At 43.0% G+C, this 21,270-nt stretch overlaps 1 protein-coding gene across 1 annotated transcript in view; it reads left to right on the forward strand.

Moving 5' to 3' along the window:
- Positions 1 to 629: 629 nt before the first annotated feature.
- The window catches only part of LOC148011918 (pyruvate dehydrogenase E1 component subunit beta-1, mitochondrial-like), a 49,534-nt gene continuing 28,893 nt past the window's right edge, over positions 630 to 21,270 (forward strand). Inside the window, exons 1-10 of the mRNA XM_087669904.1 lie at positions 630 to 947; positions 1,505 to 1,570; positions 1,655 to 1,735; positions 1,843 to 1,869; positions 2,008 to 2,070; positions 2,158 to 2,244; positions 2,418 to 2,543; positions 2,618 to 2,751; positions 19,089 to 19,161; positions 19,262 to 19,327. Coding sequence (XP_087526030.1) covers positions 906 to 947; positions 1,505 to 1,570; positions 1,655 to 1,735; positions 1,843 to 1,869; positions 2,008 to 2,070; positions 2,158 to 2,244; positions 2,418 to 2,543; positions 2,618 to 2,751; positions 19,089 to 19,161; positions 19,262 to 19,327 — 765 coding nt within the window. The 5' untranslated portion in view covers positions 630 to 905. The remainder of the gene's footprint in view (positions 948 to 1,504; positions 1,571 to 1,654; positions 1,736 to 1,842; positions 1,870 to 2,007; positions 2,071 to 2,157; positions 2,245 to 2,417; positions 2,544 to 2,617; positions 2,752 to 19,088; positions 19,162 to 19,261; positions 19,328 to 21,270) is intronic.

A 21,270-nucleotide genomic window follows, 5' to 3' on the forward strand; every position in this document is an offset into this window, starting at 1 on the left:
ATAGCATACTGATTAAAATTGTATGCTTGAGCATAAATGAGCACATGTAGCATCACGATTCAAGTGACTCGCTGCAATGAACTCAAGCTCTATAGAAACAATCATATGTAGGTGTTAAAATAAGATCTATCTCCTTTGTGTCTGATTTGAAAATAAAGCACTGTACCGATGTGAGGATTTTTGGCATCATTGGCGATGAAGATGGAGATGTCTGACACATCTTTTTGTCTCTCTCTTCTTAGTTACTTTATGTAATCTCATTGGCAGATAGCAATTCTAACATCTAGACTAGAGGAGCAACTTCTTTGATTGTGATATGTGGTTTGAAATGTTGGACAAGAGGAAAAATATAAAGTATGAAAAATTGTAGCAAGTATAAATAATTTAATATTTTTTAAATTTTAATTATAATTTATATGCAAAGCAAAAATGTTGGTATAAGGCAAGCCTCTTGTATTCTTATAGCTAAAAATTCGTAAGATTAAAGGTTCTAAACCCTCGGTTGCAAAGAATGAGAATGCTATTTTTGGCAAATAGTGCAATTTATTTTGCAAGATAAGTCTCGACTCTCGATATTCCATTTAACTTATATAAATTTAGATTTAGACGACAAGGCCTGCAAAGTTCAAAGATGGGGAGGTGACTTTTGATCCTGTGAAGTACCGCAAGTTGGCGGCGGCCCGTTGCCCGTGACCCAAGAGAGAGTAGTGCACGTGGTGGACAACAGGCAAAATACCGCTCTTCTTGTCTTGATTGACTTCTCACCAGCATCCCCATAGGCTGCGCATCTGCCAATCTTTTGTCCCCGGGGGTTGGATCTGCGGGCCTCCTCCCTCCCCGCCTTCATGTTTCTGCGATCTTGTTGCTGATCAGAAACCCTAGCAGATCGCAGGACGACGGCATCCATGGCGTTCGGGAATGTCAAGCCGCTCCTCAACCCGGCGTTCGTAAGTTCCTTCCTTGCCTTGGATGGCATGTGCTATTTTTCTTTAACCCCGAGGATCGACAGCCTGTGTTGTTTCTCGCCACAACCTAAGCACCAGATTTATCCTGCCAATTTTGCAATATCGGCCATGGAGAGCCAGGTTTAGTTTCGGTTTCTTGATTCATGAGACATGGAGATGGATCGCGGGGTGGAGGACAACATTATTGTCTGTTCTCAAATTCTTGTGTGCGACATCGAAGTTGTGTGATTGTTAAAGATGAACGTTTCTGGCAACGTGAATGCAGCCATACCATTTTTGAAGTCTTTAATCGAATCCTATAGTTTTGGAGAACCAAAATGCTCAACCTTCACGCACAATCAGCCTATTGCAATGTGTGATTGTAGACATTGCGAGAAGACAAGCTCTAAAAGTCCACATACGGGTCTCACGATTTCGTGTAATATACTGAAATAGGAAGCCTTATTATCTGATAAAGGATCATCATCCCCAAACAGTCAACCTTAAGAACCGTTGTGTTTGTAAAGGTTTGAAGTTGAATGATTTTGTCTGTTTCACAGAAATCCACAAGAAGGACATTGAAGGGATTAGTTGGTTGGAGGAGCTATTGCACGGCAGCCAAAGAGGTTAGAAGAAACATTTGAACTGTTTCCATACGTGATGGTTTTACAAAGTATGCAAAGTTTTAATTTAACATGTCTAATGTGCAGATGACAGTCCGTGATGCGCTCAACTCTGCTCTTGATGAGGAGATGACGGCAGACTCCAAAGTTTTTCTCATGGGTGAAGAGGTTATGGATTTTATTATCATGTCATTTTTTGCTTCTGGACCAAGTGGAAACTTCTGATTAAAATTTCGGTTCCACTGTTTGGAAACCTGTGGTGTTTTGGCTCTCAGGTTGGGGAATACCAAGGTGCATATAAGGTAGTACACAATCCTCATATAATGTTTGGTTTTGAGCATACTTTTAGATTGTTAGGAGTGACAATCGTTGATTGTGATTCTTGCTAGAGTTTCAAAATTATTCTGTTGGTATAAGAAACAACCTTTTGATATGTGTAGGTATCTAAAGGTCTGTTACAGAAGTTTGGGCCAGAAAGGGTGCTTGATACACCCATTACTGAGGTAGTGATTGGAAAATTGATGTGGCTTTTGTGAGCTTTTTAAATGCTTTTTGTGGCAGCGGGGCTCAAGATTTATCTTTAATTTCAGGCAGGATTTACAGGCATTGGTGTAGGGGCAGCTTTTCATGGCCTAAAACCAATTGTAGAGTTTATGACATTCAACTTTGCCATGCAGGTAATCTTTTATGCTTATTTCAAAGGCTTGATGCGATTGCTTATATAGAGATTGCTGATGTCCATTGGCAGCGTTAAAAAAAAAAAGAAGCTTTGGAACTAGATGGAGATTTAGGAGACTGCTGTCTCTTTAATGACTTCTTAATGTTCAATGTTGTTGTGGCCTCCCTTCAGGCAATCGATCACATCATCAATTCTGCAGCCAAAACAAACTACATGTCTGCAGGGCAAATTTCTGTTCCTATTGTCTTCAGGGGTCCCAATGGAGCAGCAGCTGGTGTTGCTGCACAGCACTCACAAGTAGTACTGCTTCACCTCTTTTAGTTGCTCCTGCCATCACGCCCAATAAATGACTTGTTTGGAATGTTTGGCAGTGCTTTGCTGCATGGTATGGATCTTGTCCAGGTCTTAAGGTTCTTAGCCCGTACAACTCTGAAGATGCACGTGGTCTGTTGAAGGCAGCTATCAGGGATCCTGACCCAGTTGTATTTCTAGAAAATGAGCTTATGTATGTTCTCTCATCATCCAGTATTCATTCTTGGAGTACATGTAGCAATTGTATGTGATTTGGCGCTCACTGTTCTGTAAATAATTTTGACTCTTTGTTTTGAAATTATGACATCGTTGCTTGTTTTGAAATTATGACATCTTAAAGCAAATTAAAGGGGCTATTGTTTTGAAGATGGTTTTGATGTGGCAACTAAGATGAATCATCGTTTAGTAGCTACATTGCTTGGATCTCGGCCATATTAAACTAATGGTTGATCCTCTATACTGGATTTCTGCTCACGAAAGTACTGCCATCTTCTTGCCATCTATTTTCTTGTATCTGTTTCTCAGGTATGTGTGGGGAGATGGGCATGTGTAATTGTAGAGTGCATGGGTAGCATGATTGTGACCCGTATTAGATGAACCTGGAGGGATTATCTGCAGCAGGCACAGCTAGAGAATATACATGAGACAGTGCAGGGCAGTGTGGTCATTGATTCAGGTAGGCCAGCAACTGGGTCTGATTTTTTCCTATAAGGCTAGTTTATCAAATCCAGGCTAGCTGATTCAGGTCAGCTATCTGTTATTTTCTTTCTTCTGCAGCTTAATAGGCAGCCTTTGTGGGATTTCGCAACTATGATTCTGATAACTATCCTCACATTGTTCTTCCTTGTATCTTCTTCTATTCAGCCATTAATGCAGATATTGGTTTTTTGAGGTTCATTTGTTGTTTCCACTGCTGTTTGAGAGAGTGCTAAGGGGCTAGTGTGTTCCGTTTCATACAATAGCCTGTACTAGTTTTTGGTGAAGCTGCATGACCAGATTCGAGGCTTTCTTTCTGTGTTGTTGGCTGTTGCAGGCTGCATCAACTGCTTTGGGATGAGTCCAGAGGTCTCTGCGGCTGTTGATACTGTACTCGAGGTGGAGTTTGCTGCTTTGAGGAGAGGTTTTGCAGGCTGCTTGTTTCTGTGCTGTTCAAGGGTCCAAAACGAGAGCCTGGACACACTATTTCTTTCCACTGCTGTCCAACTCTTGACAATCCTGTTTGTATGGAGCTAGAAACCTCAACAAACACAAGATTTATAGGCAGTAGTTGGAGTGCACACGAATTGGTAGCATAGCTTAGCTTGTGTGAGTGCCCGTCTTTTAGAGCTGGCACCATGATGTACTTTCTTGGAGTGGAGGTTTTAGAAGGAAAACAAGCTCATGTTTGAGATTTCTCACCCACCACAATGGCAAGGTGTTTGCGATGGTTGGATGTTTTTGATAGGAGAACCAATGCCTACCATTTGATGAGGTTTTCATGTTTTTTTTTTCCTTCCCTTTGAGCTCTCTCTGTGTTCCCATAGATTGCCTTGTGATGTTATTACTTTTGTCCTTTGTTCAATCGGTAGCAACCTCTTTGAGTGGAGGAAGATTTAGGGGCCGTCCTACCAGCAAAGGCCCAAGTGCTTCAAATGCTTAATCATTATGGAACTAGAGTTTTTGGGCCTTGACCTAAAGAGAATAGTGAATTTGCCAATGTTAGCGATCAAGAGTGGCGTTAGTAGCTACTAGTTGTGCCACCTGGGAGGATAAGAAGCTTGTTCAAGAAGACAATAGACTATGATTATGAGCATGCGACAAGGGAATTTTTATTCAAAAATCTCAAGAAGAGAAGAGCTGCATATGACTAGTCAAGGCTTTACATATTTGTCTCAAATCATATGCTACAATGGTCCTTTCTAACCGTCACTAAACCTGATGATGTTGTGAAGAAGAAAGACTGTAGACTTAAATTATTAGCATGACAAAAGGTGATTTTTATTTGGAAACATCAAGAAGTCAAGAGTTGCACATACTTTTTATGTTTGGGCCTCAAAACTGCTAGTACAAATTTTTCCTTCATTTTGCCTTGTTTTGGCTTGTTTTATAGTAGAAACCCTAAAGCTTTTTTCTTTGATTTCTTGCTCCTATCCTACTCTAAATACAACAAGAATCAAAACACAAATAGTGAAATAAATCCTCCTACTCATCTACTCATCAAAAACCCAACATACTTACTTATTCTAAAGATTAAAAGCCCAAATCTCCTACCAATCTCAAGCACCAGTTCGGGGATGCAACCTTATTTCAATGCTCGATTTGAGGCGCGCAAGTGCTCAAGCTTAAATTTGTTGGTCCCGACAACGGAATCAAAATGTTGAGAGAGCTCGCACTCAACCGCCAAGACCCACGGACTACTTATTGTTTCAAGTGTTTCAAGCGAGCACAAAAATGGCTATCTCTCACTCTTCTTAGCTTGTGAACTCTTATTTTTAGGCAAGTAGGTCAAAAGCTTGAGTTACTTGTAGACTAGTGGCCGCACTTAGGATGGCCAACGCCCTTCTAAATGGGCCAAGTCAACTCTTCTTGCACAATTGAGGTGAACTTTGCCAGTAATTCTAGACGCATTACCAAACATCCTAATTTGCATGCCGGATACTAAACCAATGTGACTATACATGGGATTTTGCATACCAACCGCCTTTCCAAGATATATCTGTCTAGAACTGAATACAATGGTGCTTGCGTTCCAAATGAATCGGTACGAGTCCTAGCCATAGGATGGAACATAGAATAAGTAAAGTATCTTGGGTGTTCCACATGTTGAGACATTCTTGCTGTCCTAGAGGCATAGAGTATGCATTTCCAATATTTCCAAATGCAATTTTGGACCATGTCCCAAAGCAAACATTTGCATCGATTCATTAGATTCATGGAGTGTCCTATCCATAGGATGGAACATAGAACAAGTAAAGTATCTTGGGTGTCCCACATGTTGAGACATTCTTGTTGTCCTAGAGGTATAGAGTGCATTTCCAATATTCCCAAATGCAATTTTGGACCATGTCCCAAAGCAAACATTTGCATCTATTCATTAGATGTATCAGGTGCATTTTGAGGCTGCACCACATCCACTTTTGAAGTTACATGCTGTCTCGGAACATCAAGAGGTGCTTTCCCCTTTTTGCCCCTGTTGACAAAAATACTCGAACATGGAATACAAACACAATCGCACGACAAAGCATAGATTGATGAAAGGACTCGATAGGGTTAGGGTAACTCAGAGACAATGAACACAGAAGATGAATGAATAAATACAATGCTCAATGCAGCAAACACACTATGGAAGGTGAATATTGAACCTTGAAACTCTTGTGCCTTTGAAGGACAGAGGCAGAGATTATTAGTTGGAGAGTGTGTTGTACTTTGTACGGATCTTGAAACCAAGTAGACAACCTTCGAATGTATGTGGCAGTTGCAAACGCAGGTTTGGAGAGTTTGGATCAGGCCAAACATGCCCAGGACAGCTTGAATAGTGGGCAGCAGCTGGAGAAGTGTTTAAATGATGAAGGGAGCGCAGCAGGTTGAAAATGCAGGGATAGATGATGACATGGCAGTATGGCAACAGGCTGGAAGCAATAAATCAGCTTGGAATTGCTTGGAGCAGAAAAATGGAGCAGTTTGAAGGTCGGCAGCAGGTTGGAAAATGCTGCCAACAGCTATACACAGCAGTAGGAGGGCTGGATGCAGGTGCTTGGCTGGTGGACAGCAAGCTCGAATTGAGATATCTGCCGGGAAGGGGTGTGGACAGCAGAGAACAAGGTGGCGACAATGTGCACATAGGATTAGGGCTGAGTGTTGGGCAGCTTGTCTATTTATAGATGAGTGGATCCTCCCAAATTATGGTTTGGCTTATAGGACACAGACACTCTCTATGAAATGTTGGTAATAATTGAGATTTGGGATGTTATTAAGAGATAATTAGTATGTAATGCATTTCTTAGCTCAATACCTCCTCTCAAGCCCAAAATTGGATCCAGTGTTAGTAGATTAGTTAGCTCAGGTGTGAGTTTGTGCTGCAGAGGCTGTGGCCTTTTTGTAGTATTTATCTGGCATTTTTTGGAGTGTTGTCTAGGGCTGGGGAGCATTTAATGCTGGCCGACTGCATTTATTGCTCCCCCCATTTTATGCCTATATATTGCTGGGGTTCCTCCTTCTCTTTAGTACTTCAGCCATCATTTGTGGATTCTTCTAGGGAGAGAGGAGCCGGTGCCAGGGTGCCCACATAGCCAGTGACTCACTGTTGTATGCTGCTGTCTTGTGTTCGATATGGATTCCATTTCCCAAGCATATATCTGAGTTTTCATCTATATTTGTGTTCATTCTTTCTCTTGTCTTGTGTTTCGGCAGTTTATTTCAGCATGTTGTTTATGCTTCCATTGCTACACTACTTCTGACATGGTATTAGATTTCAGGTTGTGCATACCTTGTGCTGTGTTTTATTGCTGCTTTTAGGACTGATTTACCCCTCTGCTGCCCTAGCAACTGCTGTCAACCTGATTGCGACCAGATTTTGGCTTCCATACTCTACGTTTTGATCAGCATCTGCATCACCTGCCTGTCCAACACCTCTTGCTGCCTGTGTTTTCCTCATCAGGCTGTTGACGACAGTTCCCTATACCTGTTTAGGTAGCATGCAGCTTGTGTTTTGTTGTTTACAACACTATTTTGGGCTGGGCGATTGGCAGAACAGGCCGTTTTTGCTGTTTCTAGCAGATTTGAACTGATTTTTTGACTTTATGCAGCAGATTTTGGCTTATTTTGATCAGCTTTTGGGTTATATTGCATGTGAACTCTTGCTTTTTGTAGTCTGTGCTCGTGGTTTTGCTATGTTCCCTCTCCCAATCTCTTCTTTTCTCTACTTCTTTTCTGAATCCTCTCCAGATGGCTCCTCCATGCACATCCACTGATGACAAGCTCCATGGACCTGATTATCACATGTGGAGTGCGGTGATGAAGGCTTGGTTTATACAGAAGCGGTTATGATACGTGGTTGGCGGAGCTATGGCACGTCCTAAACAACCTTCTCCTGTTCCATCTAATTTTGATGAAGATAACCATGAGGCGGCTGTGCTTACATGGGATTCGGATGATGCCCGTGCTTATTCGGCATTACTTCGGTGTATTTCCAAAGAAGTCCTACCGGCGGTCACCTCCTGTACGACAGCTTCAGATGTGTTGTTGAAGTTACAATTGATGTACGAGGCTCCTTCCACTATGAGGGCCATTACTCTCTATGGCCAGCTCCAACAATTGAAGTTTGAATCCATAGATACGATTCAATCCGTCCTACTTCGTGTTAACCAACTCTAGGATTAGCTTCGCACTATGCAATCTGCCCTATTAGAGACACATCTTGTTGGTACGATACTCTACAAGCTTTCTCGGGAGTTTGATGGAGTGGCGAATGCTTTACAGGCGCATACATCTACGACTCTTGTTAGTTTTCTTCACATGTTCTCCATGCTACTTGAGCATGAGGCTACTTTGTGACTACAAGGGAGGCTTCCGTCACATTATGGAGGTTCAGGTAAGGCTCTTGTAGCTTTAGTGAGGGGTTCGAAGATGAAGAAGTCGAATGCCCAGTATTACCACTGTGGCAAGAAGGGTCACTTAAGGAAGGATTGCAAAGAGTTAGCGGCTTCCAGGAAGAAAAAGGAGCAGAAGACAAAGCGGGATGCGGACGCCTCTGACAAGTCATCATCTGCCTCAGATTCTGATTCCGATCCTCCGGCCAAGGTGAAGTCCAAGGCGCGGAAGGGATCCTCTTCTTCGGATCATGGGAAGGGCTTAGTGGCCCCTTCCTTAGTTGCTTTCTAGTGGTGGTGATGCAAACATCCCTCACGACTCTCCAATGCCAGAGAGGGAGTGTGAGAGGGTGGTGAGATGGGGTAGCCATGCCTCATCTATATGTCTATACAGATGCGTAGGATCCAAAGAGGGACATCCTAAATGCATTGACTGAAGTCTGGCAGGTACAAATCTTGGAGCTAGGATTGACATCGAGGTTCATGATGGGCTGGTTACTTGACAGAGAGTGGAAGGCTTTCGTTTGGAGCCCACATAAGGGGATACTTTGGCGGTTCTAGCCGAAGGTGAGGATTCCATGGTCACATGTTCAGAGACATGTTTGGTAGATTGGTCCTGTATGTCCTGAGTGACATAGGTGAGATAACACAACGAGCTGCTATGATTCTTCTCTATTTTCAAGTGGTGCTGTTATAGTCGATATCGACGTCAGATACTCTCCGAGGCATCTGGGTGGTGGGCTGGCCACTCACTGCTTGGATATCCATGGTTCTTCTGGTGGTTCTATGTTGTATAGTTTATGATTCCCCATCATTGTACTATTGTATTGTATCAGATCACCCCTGATCTGAGAGAGGGTGTTAGTAGATTAGTCAGCGTAGGTGTGAGTTTGTGTTGCAGAGATTGTGGCCTTTTTGTAGTATTTATCTGGCATTTGCTAGAGTGCTGTGTAGGGTTGGGGAGCATTTAATGCTGGCCGATTGCATTTATTGCTCCCCCCATTTCATGCTTATATATTGCTGGGGCTCCTCCTCCTCTTCAGTACTTCAGCCATCATTTGTGGATTCTTCTAGGGAGAGAGGAGCCGGTGCTAGGGGTGCCCACACAGCCAATGACTCACTGTTGTATGATGGTGTCTCGTGTTCGATATGGATTCCGTTTCTCGAGTATACATCTGAGCTCTCATCTGTATTTGTGTTCATTCTTTCTCTTCTCTTGTGTTTCAGCAATTTATTTCAGCATGTTGTTTATGCTTCCATTGCTGCACTACTTCTGACAAGAAGGGATTGCAAAGCATAGGTCAGCCCATAATCATCCTAAGGCATCCTACTTGAGGAAAATACCTCGATTGAAAGGAAAGAAATACGAATGCCAAGATTAGGGAAAAGGATGCTTGATCTCAAGAGAGAAGATACTATCTGTGCCTCCTACTAAAGCAAGGACAAAAAAATCAAATCTTTAGCCTTGTTAGGAGTGATAAAATACTTGAAGTGTCAGTCCTGAACTGAAATACAAAACCTAGCATGAAAGAATGAGAAATGAAATTTGCATACCAAATGTTTCATATTTAGATGCTTTGGATGTTATACTGAAGGAAAAATAAAGCTAAATGAGTGTTAGATGTAGCCAAAGTAAATGAAAGAAAGGTAAGACTTGGAAGATGCTAAAGTATGGCTAAGTCTAAAGGAAATGGGGCTAGCCTTTTAGGGTGCCTAAGGATGAGCTAGGAAGCCTAAGAAACTAGCCTATGGGGAGATACTGACCAAATTGGTCAGAGATGCCATGAGGCATTGATTGAGGGGGAGGGGATGGAGAAACTACACTACTCCCTTGGGAAGACCCCCTCTCAATTGCCTTGGAGTGGCCATACCATTGTTGAAAGGGGTTGAGGTTGGTTTGGGGATGATTATTGGATTCATTTTTGGCGAGTGAATACCCTTAGTTGTGGATGATGTGAATCGTGATTTTGGGGGCGGGTCTAATATTCTTGGCCGTTGAATGACAATTGTCATCTAGATGCTCAAGGGGAGAGTTGTCCAACAGCCGATGACTCTCGTAGAAGTGAGTTGAGGAAGTTGTTGATGTGTATTGTCCATCGGAGATGAATCTCAAGTGCTCTAACCACTAGTTGGAGCAGAGATTGATGAAGAGGAGTGCTGAAAATGCAAAAACGACTTGTTGTAGATGATGATGGCATTAGCTAGTTGGGGCAAAACATAGCTTATAGGAGTGTCAAGGCCAAAAGGTGATAGCTAGAGATAATTGTAGCAACAGGCACTTGATGAATGGATGTTGGGAAGAATTGGGATGGCTTGCAAAACAAGGGATGAACTGAGTAGATTGCGCAACCTCCAATTTGTTAGATGTGGATCCTTCCAAAGTTGTTGTGTTTGCTTATGGGATGTAGAAACTTTGGTAATCTTTGGGTTTTGGGATTGTTTTAATAATTTCTAATTCATCTCTTTTAGCTTAATAACTGCCAGCTCCTGTGGGATCCCCCCTAGCTCGGGGCCATCTTTGTAGCCCTTAGTGTCAGAGTGTAGCGGTGCAGAAGCGTAGGACAAAGATTGAGAGTGAACACAAAGAGAAGAGAGAGAGAGAAAAGGAAACAGTGTAACGTCAAAAATCTACAGTGTAGTATGCTGTATAGGAGTGCCGAAATATAAACGGGTGTAGAGAAAATATCTGCGTGTGTCTTTGTCTTAAGAACCTTGATCTCCGTTAGCCCGCTCACTGTCAGTCTCAGCAGACCAACTCTGTCAGATGTAAGATCAGAATATCTGAAAGTGTGCCACAAACTGACTATAAATAGCCAGGAAAAAATAGTGCCTAGCACTAGGTCGGCTGCAATAAATGTAGCCGATTGCATAAAATAATGATAAAAACTGTCAGATACCACGTGGCACCTCCGCAGACTGCTGACATGGCTGCGGACGTGTCTTGCACTCTGTCCGTACTGTCGACCCGGTATTATGCTGTCAACGAAATGACTCTCTAACACTCCCTCTTAGATCCTGGATAGGTCAAAAGACTGAGGGATTTGGCATGTTGCTGAAGAAGAGCCTGGGGAAGTGCTTTCGTGAACAAATCGGCAAGATTATCCTCTGCCTTGCAGTACTCCACATCAATGGTCCCATCTAGAAGCTTCTCCTGAATAAAGTGATATTGGATCTCAATGTGCTTCGTCTGGGCATGGAATAAATGATTCCGTACCAAGGCAATGCAACTCTCATTGTCGCACCGTAGAAGAGTAGGACGAGTCTGGGGGCAGCCAAGCTCCTCCAACAATCTCCGAAGCCACGCAATCTCACATGTGGTTGAAGACGCGGCCCGATACTCTGCCTCAGTAGAAGAAAGGGCTACCATGGGGTGCTTCTTGCTACTCCAAGAGATAACACCTGTACCCAAGGTAAAATAGTAGCCTGTAGTAGATTGCCGGTGGTCCACATTGTCAGCCCAATCCGAGTCACTCCAATGTGCAAGTACAAGATTTGAAGCATCTGTACTTGCTGCATAATAAATCCCTAAGTTAGAGGTCCCCCTCAAATATTGAAGAATCCTCAGGGTGGCTTGCCAATGCACTTATTTGGGTTCCCTCATGAACCCTGCCAAAAGATCCACAACAAAATAAAGATCAACACCAGTGTTGAATAGCCAAATCAAGGATCCAATCAACTGATGATATCAAGAAGCATCCGTTAGGGGAAAATCTTAGTGTGAATTGGCCTTCCAGTTCGGATTCATAGGAGTAGAAATGGTCTGATAAGTCTCTATCTCAAAAGTCACTAAGAGCTCCTGAATGTATCTTTGCTGAGAGATGAAAATCCCCCTCTGAGATTGATAAATCTTGTGATCCAAGAAGAAATGAAGAAGCCCCAAGTCCATCATCTCGAACGTCTGATGCAAAGCTGTCTTGGTCGCTTGGACCTTCTTTGCATGGTCCCTTGTCAGAATCAAATCATCAACATACAACACAAACAACACACGACCACCCTCGGAAGTGTGCACATAAAGCTATGGATTGGCCTTGGAGCACCGATAACCCAATTTCGACTGAAGAAACAAGTTAATCTTCTCATTCTATGCACGCGGAGCTTGCTTGAGGCCATACAAGGCCTTCTTCAACCTGTAAACTTTCCCATTCAAGGATCCTAAGCTAGGAGGTTGCTCTACATAGATCTCCTTCTACAAGTCACCGTTGAGAAATTCTGACTTCACATCCAACTGATAGACAGGCCATCTCCTATGACTAGCCAAGGCGAGAATAGATCGAAGAGTCGCCATACGAGCAGTGGGGGCAAAAGTATCATGGAAGTCAATGCTTGGGTGCTAAGCAAAACCTTTACCAACAAGACAAGCCTTGTGGGTGTCCAAAGAACCATTGCTAATGTACTTGGTCTTGAAGACCCACTTGACGCCAATCACCTTCTTGTGAGAGGGATGAGGCACAAGGTACCAAGTGCCATTCCTCTTAATAGCCTCTAACTTGGCTTCCATAGCCTTCCGCCAATGATCAAACTGCTAAGCCTCCTTCACAAAAGTGGGCTCTCGATCTTGCATAACACGGATCATCAAACAATAGTTAGAGCAAACAAGCTCCGTAGAATGGGCCATATTCCTCTGTGACCTCCGGGGTCCATCCTACGATTTCCACTCCTTGGGGACCCCCTCGATCCCTGAATCTCGGAGTGTGTCATGGGCCCAACGAGAAGGCCGAACCTCTCCCTGTTGCTCTCTATCTGCTGAAGACTCAAGAACATCCACCGACGGTAGCTCCACTGGGGTGGCCGGTGGAAGAGAGGACTCGTAATCAGAAGAATAATCTCCATCAAGGGGCTCTGGCTCCAAAGGAACTGTCTCGGGAGCCCAACTCTCCCCTGGATCTCCAAGGACGGGGTGCTCCTCACCCCCTTTTGGGGCCAGAACTTCCACGAACCGCATATCTTGGCTCATGTAGACATCCCTCTTGACAGGATCAAATAGACGATAACCTTGGGACTGGGAGTTATAGCCAACAAAAACCCGTCGTCGGGAAGCTACCTCAAACTTGTCAGGCTACGTCTTCAGGATGTGCACATAGGCGTCACACCCAAAGATCCAGAAATAAGAGACATCAGGCTTAGTCCCAAAGTAAGCCTCAAAAGGTGTCATCCTGTGGGAGATCAATTGAGGATGTGAATTGTAGCAGCCACGGCCTCGACCCATAGAAATTGTGGTGTCTGTCGGTGCTCTATTATGGTGCGCGCCATCTTGATCACACTTCTATTCTTCCGCTCCAAAATGCCATTCTCTTGAGGAGCGTTTGTGTTAGCAAACTCGAAGTGAATGCCCCTATCTGCACAAAAATAAGCAACTCATTAGACATAAATTCACCGCCCTTGTTGGAATGCAAGGTCTTCAGTCGCTAGCCAGATTAGTTCTCCTCAAAGAGAAGCCAATCCGTGAAGTGAGAGAAAGCCTCTGACTTCAATGTTAAAAAATAGGCCCAAGTCATAATGCTGTAGTCATCTATGATCAACATGAAGTACAAGTTCCCCTTTAGAGACTCGGTCCTCATTTGGCCACAAAGATCCGTAGATACAAGCTCCATAGGTGATGTAGACCGCCTCGAAGCTTTGTTGGGAATTGCATCCCATGCAGTTTCCCACGAAGGCAAGAGACACATGGCTGATGGCTCACCACTATGTCCGGCAAACCACGGACAAACGATCCTCGCGATGCCTTCTGAAGGTACTCATAGTTCAGGTGGCCAAATTGAGCATGCCATAGCTCGGACTGTGTTTGAGAGGTGAAAAGAAGAGAGGTAAGAGCTGTAGAAGACTTCAATTTGTAGATGCCATTCTCCTCATACCTAGAAGAGAGAACCTTCCTCGATCCACGATCAAGGACTCGAACATCATCACTGTTAAGCTCCACCAAGAGACCAAGAGAACATATCTTATGGACCGAAAGCAAATGATATCCCAAGCCTAGCACATACAACACCTCGGAAGTGTGGGTACCACCATGTCCATCTGGAATCAGCTGCATCTCACCCTGCGAAGCAATAGTCACAGAAGAGCTGTTTCCAATGAGAATCTGCCCACGCGAAGGTTGCAAATAGGCAACACCAACGGGAGAAGGAGTCATGTGCTGTGAGGCACCACTGTCCACGATTCACTCTCAAGCCCGGGGAGCCGTCATCGCAGCATGAGAAGTCTTCGGTGTAGAGACCTCAATGATTGCTAAGTGTAGAAAAGCAGCTGATGAGGGTGCAGCCACCGCTCCAGGATCCTTCGTGCCCTTCTTCTTGGTGTTCTTCTTGTCTTTGTCGGGGCGATCCTTCTTCCAATGACCGGTCTTATCACAAATATGGCAAGTCGATTTCCTCTCCTTGTTCTTCTTGGATTTATTGTCCTCCTTCTTGTTCTTTTGGTCCGTTCCCTTCTTTTGAGAGGCTTGACCAACCAATGCCTTCGATGTGGAAGCATTCTGTCCCTTCAACTATTCCTCTTAGTCCAAGACCATAAGAACCAACTCTTCCCAGCGAAGAGTCGATTCCCGCCCCGATGTAATAAGAGCGGAATAAAAGGTACTGAATCATGGTGTCAAAAACTGGGACAATAAAGTGATCGCCATGTCTTTGGAGGAAATAGGCTTCCCCGCATTTTGAACCTACATCTGAAGCTACCGATACTTGTTGATGTGTTCCCGAAGCAAAGAAGACTTATTCACGGACAAGGTCCGTATCTGTACCGCCAAAGAAACCCTCTTCATCAGGGTCATCCGGTTATACATTTGGTCGAGCTCCAGCCATATCTCTCGAGCCATCGTCAAGTGCTCGATGTGAGCTATCACGGCTGTAGTACAAGACAGAAAAAGAAAAGAACGAATCCTGGCATTCAGTTTCTCCCAATGAGACTAGGCCTTGGTCAACTCCATACGAGCATTGGAAGAGAGTTTGAACTCATCTCCTACCGAGGGCTTGTTAATCTCCTCCATCACAAGCTTCGCCAAATCATAAGATTTCAGAATGGCCAACATTATCACCCGCCGGATGCGGTAATTATCACCATCAAGCTTCTGATCCGATGGAAGAGCCGATAGGACAGGTACCTTCCTGTCCATGATCGCCTAGAACTCCAAATAAGTTTCTCTAGACATGTTCACTTGCAATGCCTGCACAAACACAAAATCAGCCCCCTCTGATTGTATAAAAGCAGCCTGTTAGGACTTGTGCCTTTGCTTCCCGAACCTTCTTTAGCCGTTGGAGGCGATGAAAAGGTAAAATCTGCAATGGAAGGCCTAAAATAGAGTCTTCCTCTCCTTTGAACAGCAATAACCTGCAGCAAATTCACCAGCTGGACTCCTTTCCCGCACGCTCACACTTCCTTCAGCCTTGTTCCGATGCGCAGTCCTCCTGCTCGCCCTCGAATGCTGAAAACGCAGCCTTGTGTCGCACTGAAATCTCCTCTTCAGGTAGGTTCTTCAATCAGTCAGTCCGATTTCACCGCTCTAACACCATGTCAGAGTGCAGCAATGCGGAAGTGTAGGACAAGGATTGAGAGAGAGTGAACATAGAGAGAAGAGAGAGAGAGAAAAGGAGACAGTGTAACACAGAAAATCTGCAGTGTAGTATGCTGTATAGGAGTGCAGAAATATACACGGGTGCAGAGAAAATATCTTCATGTGTCTTTGCCTTGAGAACCTCGATCTCCGTCAGCCCGTGCACTATCTCAGCAGACCAACTTTGTCAGATGTCAGATCAGAATATCTGAAAGTGTGCCACAAACTGACTATAAATAGCTAGGAAAAAATAGTGCCCAGCACCAGGTCGGCTGCAGTAAATGCAGCCAAGTGCATAAAATAATGATGAAAACTGTCCGACTGCCGGCTGCCATGTGGCACCTGTGCTACTGCTGATGTGGCTGCAGATGTGTCCTGCGTGCTGTCCGTACTGCTGATGTGGCACTCTGCTGTCCAGGAAATGACTCCCTAACACTTAGGACCCAAAATTGGGGTCCCTAGTAACTCTCACATCTTGCAACTCTATGTTGTGTGCCCTGAGTTATTATTGGCTTAACTACTCTATCTAATCCAAAGGTTAGATCCACAAAGTTCACCTTTTTGCCATCCGATTACATGGATCTCATTTGATGTACAAGTCGGGATCCAATGAATGTTTGGACTCAAACATGCTTCTCCTCACAATAGGGGCCTTGAGCACCATAGATCATTGGTGGGAGCTTTTGAGGGTGGGGCATTGAGTATATCTAATTGAGAATATTCCCCATAAGATGAGCTTCAAGAAGGGTAAACTATTAGTTGTGAAGCTGATCATGTATCTGTGTTGCCTTAAGAAGAAACGACTGAATCATATCATTCACCTTGAACTTGATAGTTTGTAGTTGATCATAGAGTGTGATAGCTCGCATGGTCAATGGAGCTTTGCACGTAAGTTGAAGCTTCTTCCACACCTTTGGAGAAATCTTGTAGGAGGTATCTACCTATAAGACTTCCCTTTAGATGCACCAAAGGAGAGTTGAGTATGCTTGGGCATTGTCATTGTCCCAAGTCAAAATTGGTTCCCAATAGTTGGCTTAGTTCCAATTAGGTGGAATCAGAAAGGCCTTCGGGGGACGCAAGGCTGATTCTAAAACAATGTACCAGAGTTGCTTTCTGCACAAACCAAGATTTCATAATGACACACAAGGTGAGATAGTTAGGACCCTTGAGCTTATCATAAGTGTTGTAATAGGGAGAAGCCATTTAGGTGAGATGCAGAGAGAATGAAGGAAGGCACGAAAATGAAATGTACTTTGGCTGGAGGTTCCGGCATCTAGGATATGCACACTGCCAACATGACCATGACTAGTACAATGAACTTGAACAAAGTGCAAATTTAGGAGGAGATGAATGAATGCTTAAAAGTCAACGAACAAATTGAGTATGAGAGCTGTGATACAATGGATGCTCAAGAACGAAGGGCTGTTCAACAGCCATTGCCACTTGTGGGAGCGGTGCTGAGGGAAGTGTTGTCCTCTGGAACAGGATCTAAGTGCAGCAAACGACCTATGCTCAAGGCTGAAATCTGATGTAGACTATCCTGACACCACCTTGACAGCAGCAATGACAAAGAGGACTGTCACACAGCTGCTCTATAGAGAGAAGAGGGAAGAATATGAATAAGAAGTTTGGCAGCTGCATATGATCAGGCTGAGATGCAAAATGCAACAGTGAATAAGAGCTGGAATGGCAAAATGCAGCCCAAGAGAGCCTGCAACAGCCACCTCTGCAGATGGGGCTTGGGAGAGAGAGAGAGCAAGTACCGAGAGCAACTAGAATCGCGTCCCTAGATGACCACCAAACTACCCTCCCTATGAGTTAGGGTCGGGTATGTTTCGTGTGGTATTAGAGCATAGAAGTTTAGTACACTCCATTGTTAATACGATGTTAAGTTAATAAATATTGTTTGTTGTAATCATATTTAATTGGAAAATCAGTACTTGTATCAGCTGATTAAAGTCGGGATTTTTAAAAGCGATCCTTTTACCAACTTTTGAGCGATGGGTGTTGTAAGAGCCAAAAAAAATTTAGTAGTTGGGGGCAAACTTTAGGTGGCTTAACACACATACCATTTGATTATCAAGCATTAGCAAGTTGTCATGGGGAATATTTCTCATCACATCTATAACATTTGTCATCACACTCGGGAGTTTGCCCAGATAAAAATGCATAATGATAGTGGGTCCACATGGGAACTTCTTATACAGCACATCCTGCATCACATCATAGTGCATGAATTTTGTACATCACATTGTATTCTGTGTCCCTTTACAATCATGGTTAAAGTTTTTGATTCACTGAAGGGTCAGGTTTTTTGCTCAACATAAATACCACATATATGACAATTCTTGATACATACACAGTTCACATAGTATCCTTTAACCACGTCCTACTAGTAGGAGCTTGCAACATCTAAACACTTATGCAACATAAGCATCGGGTTTATCTTTGAATTATGAGGCACAAGTTAAAGCATGCGAGCCGCAAATGCCTCCTCTCCCAAGCTGTCATTTCACAACTTTGGATTTTTTCTCATAATCACGAACCAGTGATGTCTCCATGAGGTTTTGCTTTCTCTAAGTTGGATGATAGATGGTGCTTTTGATGTGCCTTGGTTCAAGGTCTACATTTGACCTTCATGGATGGAGGTTCAAGATGAGACCAGATGAAAGAAGCAAAGCTCCCAGATGAGGTGCTATAGTGGTATTAAAGTAAATCCCTCTCCATGGATGGGTGTGGCACTGGTTGCAATTTGCTTTCAAGTTCTAGTAGTACAGGGAATACATGTAGCAGTGTGGCCCTGAGTTTTGAAATTATTGCTGGACTTAATTGAGACTATGCAGCTCTTCAAGTTTGCCAACAACATATGATAGTTTATAGTAGAGGAACAGTTGTGTTCAAGGTGTGTTGTTTTTGATATAGTTGTCATGAGCCACTGAGCAGTTAGTTAGGTATGGAAACCCACTTGAGGACTCAGATTTAGGCCTTATCACATTCTAGTTAGAGAAGGGCTAAAGCCTGGTACTTGCTCTTTTAGTGAAGGGAATAATACAAAGTCAGGTTGGCCTCTCAAATTTTAAACTCTGAGAGTTAATTAATTAGACCTGTATGTTTTGCTGTGCCAAAAATGTGAGTTTGCATATCATGAAGCTCAGCATGGTAAATATTTATTCCAGTTGCATGAACTAAATTGCACATAGTGAAGCCTTCATAGTAGATAGCAAAATTCAAATGCTCTACATATAATTAATCTTGGATGCACAAGAAATGTCACCTTGTGCTGTATGGCATTTTCTGAGATATGTCCAAAATACAGCAGTTTGAAAAAAGTTTTTGGGCAGCTTCACACAAGGATGTAAAAGTCTGTTTGTGTATTTGCAAGTTGGTTGGTTCTCATGCTTTAAGCTTACTGCACAGGTATGGAGAATCATTTCCTGTAACAGCTGAAGTATTGGATCCTAGTTTCACCCTTCCAATAGGAAAGGCAAAGGTAAGAACCAATTCAACAGATAAATTGTTGCTGTCATTCTTTTAAAGAGCTTCTTACATATCCAGTGGTGGTATTTTTCGTTTTTGGGGGTGCAAGACAGGTTGAACGAGAAGGGACTGATGTAACCATCACTGCTTTCTCTAAGATGGTCGGTTATGCCTTAAAGGTAACTACCTTTGGAAGTTTTTGCACAATGCACTTTTGTGCATGCCAATGGTGCAGTAATACACCCATATGTTTAGCTTCAATAAAGGTGCACAATATTGTTTGGCAACACTGCATCGTTGTTCTGTGGATTTGAGCATATATATATATATATACTGTACCTGCTTTTAGACAGGATATCTCTGGGGATTGTAGTGTGAACTTATATGTGCCCTCCATAACTGTCATTTATCTGCCAATTGGTCCAGCTCAAATCAGAATCTATGAAGCAGCAGCTACATGTGAAACTTTTTTGGCCTAGGTTGTGTTGTAAGTTTTGCATGCATGCATACATACATACATATGTACATATGTGTGTGTGGAGAGAGAGAGATGTGGGGAGAAGAGGTGCATCTAATCTCCGTATCAATTAATCTCCTAAATCCTGAAGCATCTTTGGTTCTGGAATGCCATTACCTGGCATAGTGGACCAAATCCTTCGTGGAAAAAAGAAGGGTAGTGGCTCTAATCTTGGTATCAATTGATCTCCTAAATCCTGAAGCATCTTTGGTTCTGGAATGCCATTACCTGGCATAGTGGACCAAATCCTTTGTGGAAAAAAGCAAGGGTAGTAGGCAGGGCATTTGCACACTTGGTGCTCCCTTGTATCTAGCCTCATCTGGCATTGTTGATTTATTCTGTCTTCCCCATGCTCTATTTTGCTGTGCCTCTATTGGGATTAGTTATTTGTTAGTCTGTTAAGTAGCCCCCCTATCCCTTTGTATTCTATGTGTTGAAGAAACTGGCTGTTAGATGAACTAAAGGGCAATAGTAACATTAATTAGCCAGCACAACAACCTAAACTGTAAATTAGCAAACGAAAAACTTAAAAAAAGTGGAGCTAAATGCTTCCACACTAAAAATGATACCTATTGGCCATGCACCTTAGCCCCAAATCTCTAGTGATTCTTTTAAATAATTGAAGAGCTCTCATTTGGAGTACAAAAAGCTGATGCTCAGCTTATTATGTCCGAGGCTCGCATTTGGCAATGCATGTATGCTCAAATACTATTTTTGGTAATCATAATGTTCACATCTGACAAATCACGTTGCAAACCCCAATACATGGCAGTAAATCAGTCCGTGAGTTGCCTTCAAATCTCAATGCATCTAGCTTTGTCCCCTTGATCTTGCCAACTCTCTTTCTCTCAACATGCATCAACATGCTTTACCACTCAATACATAGTCCTCTTAGTGATTGCATGGCCTGAAAGCACTACATGCATATTCTAAGAAAGAGGAGAGTGACTACCTCTAAACTTGGGTTTCTCCAAATGAGAGAGAAGTAGTGCCAAATAGCCAGATAAGCTTTCCAAGTGAGTAACCAGTTGCTCCTTAATTATATCACATTTTTTATTAAGGGCTAATTAATGACCTAGTTATTAATTATAAGTCAGCTGCTCACTAGGTGAAACTTTAGCTTAGGGCCTGCTTAATATCTTAAGTGTCCTAACTGAGTTGCTTATTGGGTGAAACTTTCAATGTAACTCAATCTTAAGGTGTCAACATAACATGGTCCACACACTTGTCCACCGCATGGTCCAATGCCAAATTCTTCACTATGGGTGCAATGGTCACCATACCAAGAGCTAGGGGTACCAAAATCAAAGTTTATTTTAATTAAAAATCTTCGTGAAGTTTAATTAAATCATTAAGTTCATTTCTCATTCTGGTGATACATCCCCTCTTGAAACATTGCAATAAGTGAACCCAATTGCATACAGTTAAGTTCAAACACGGTATGCCAAATGACCAACACATGTTTTCGAGTAACCAAGCATACTATCATTATTGTATGTATTCTCAATGTACAGTTGTTCGTACATGTTTTCAAGTAACCCAACACATTGTTGTTGCTCCATGTACTAGCAATGCATAATTATCCATACATGTTTCAATGTAACC

Source organism: Lygodium microphyllum, chromosome 28, assembly GCF_053477565.2.
Source record: "Lygodium microphyllum isolate KBCC chromosome 28, Lygodium_microphyllum_v1.1.10, whole genome shotgun sequence".
Taxonomy (NCBI): Eukaryota; Viridiplantae; Streptophyta; class Polypodiopsida; order Schizaeales; family Lygodiaceae; genus Lygodium; species Lygodium microphyllum.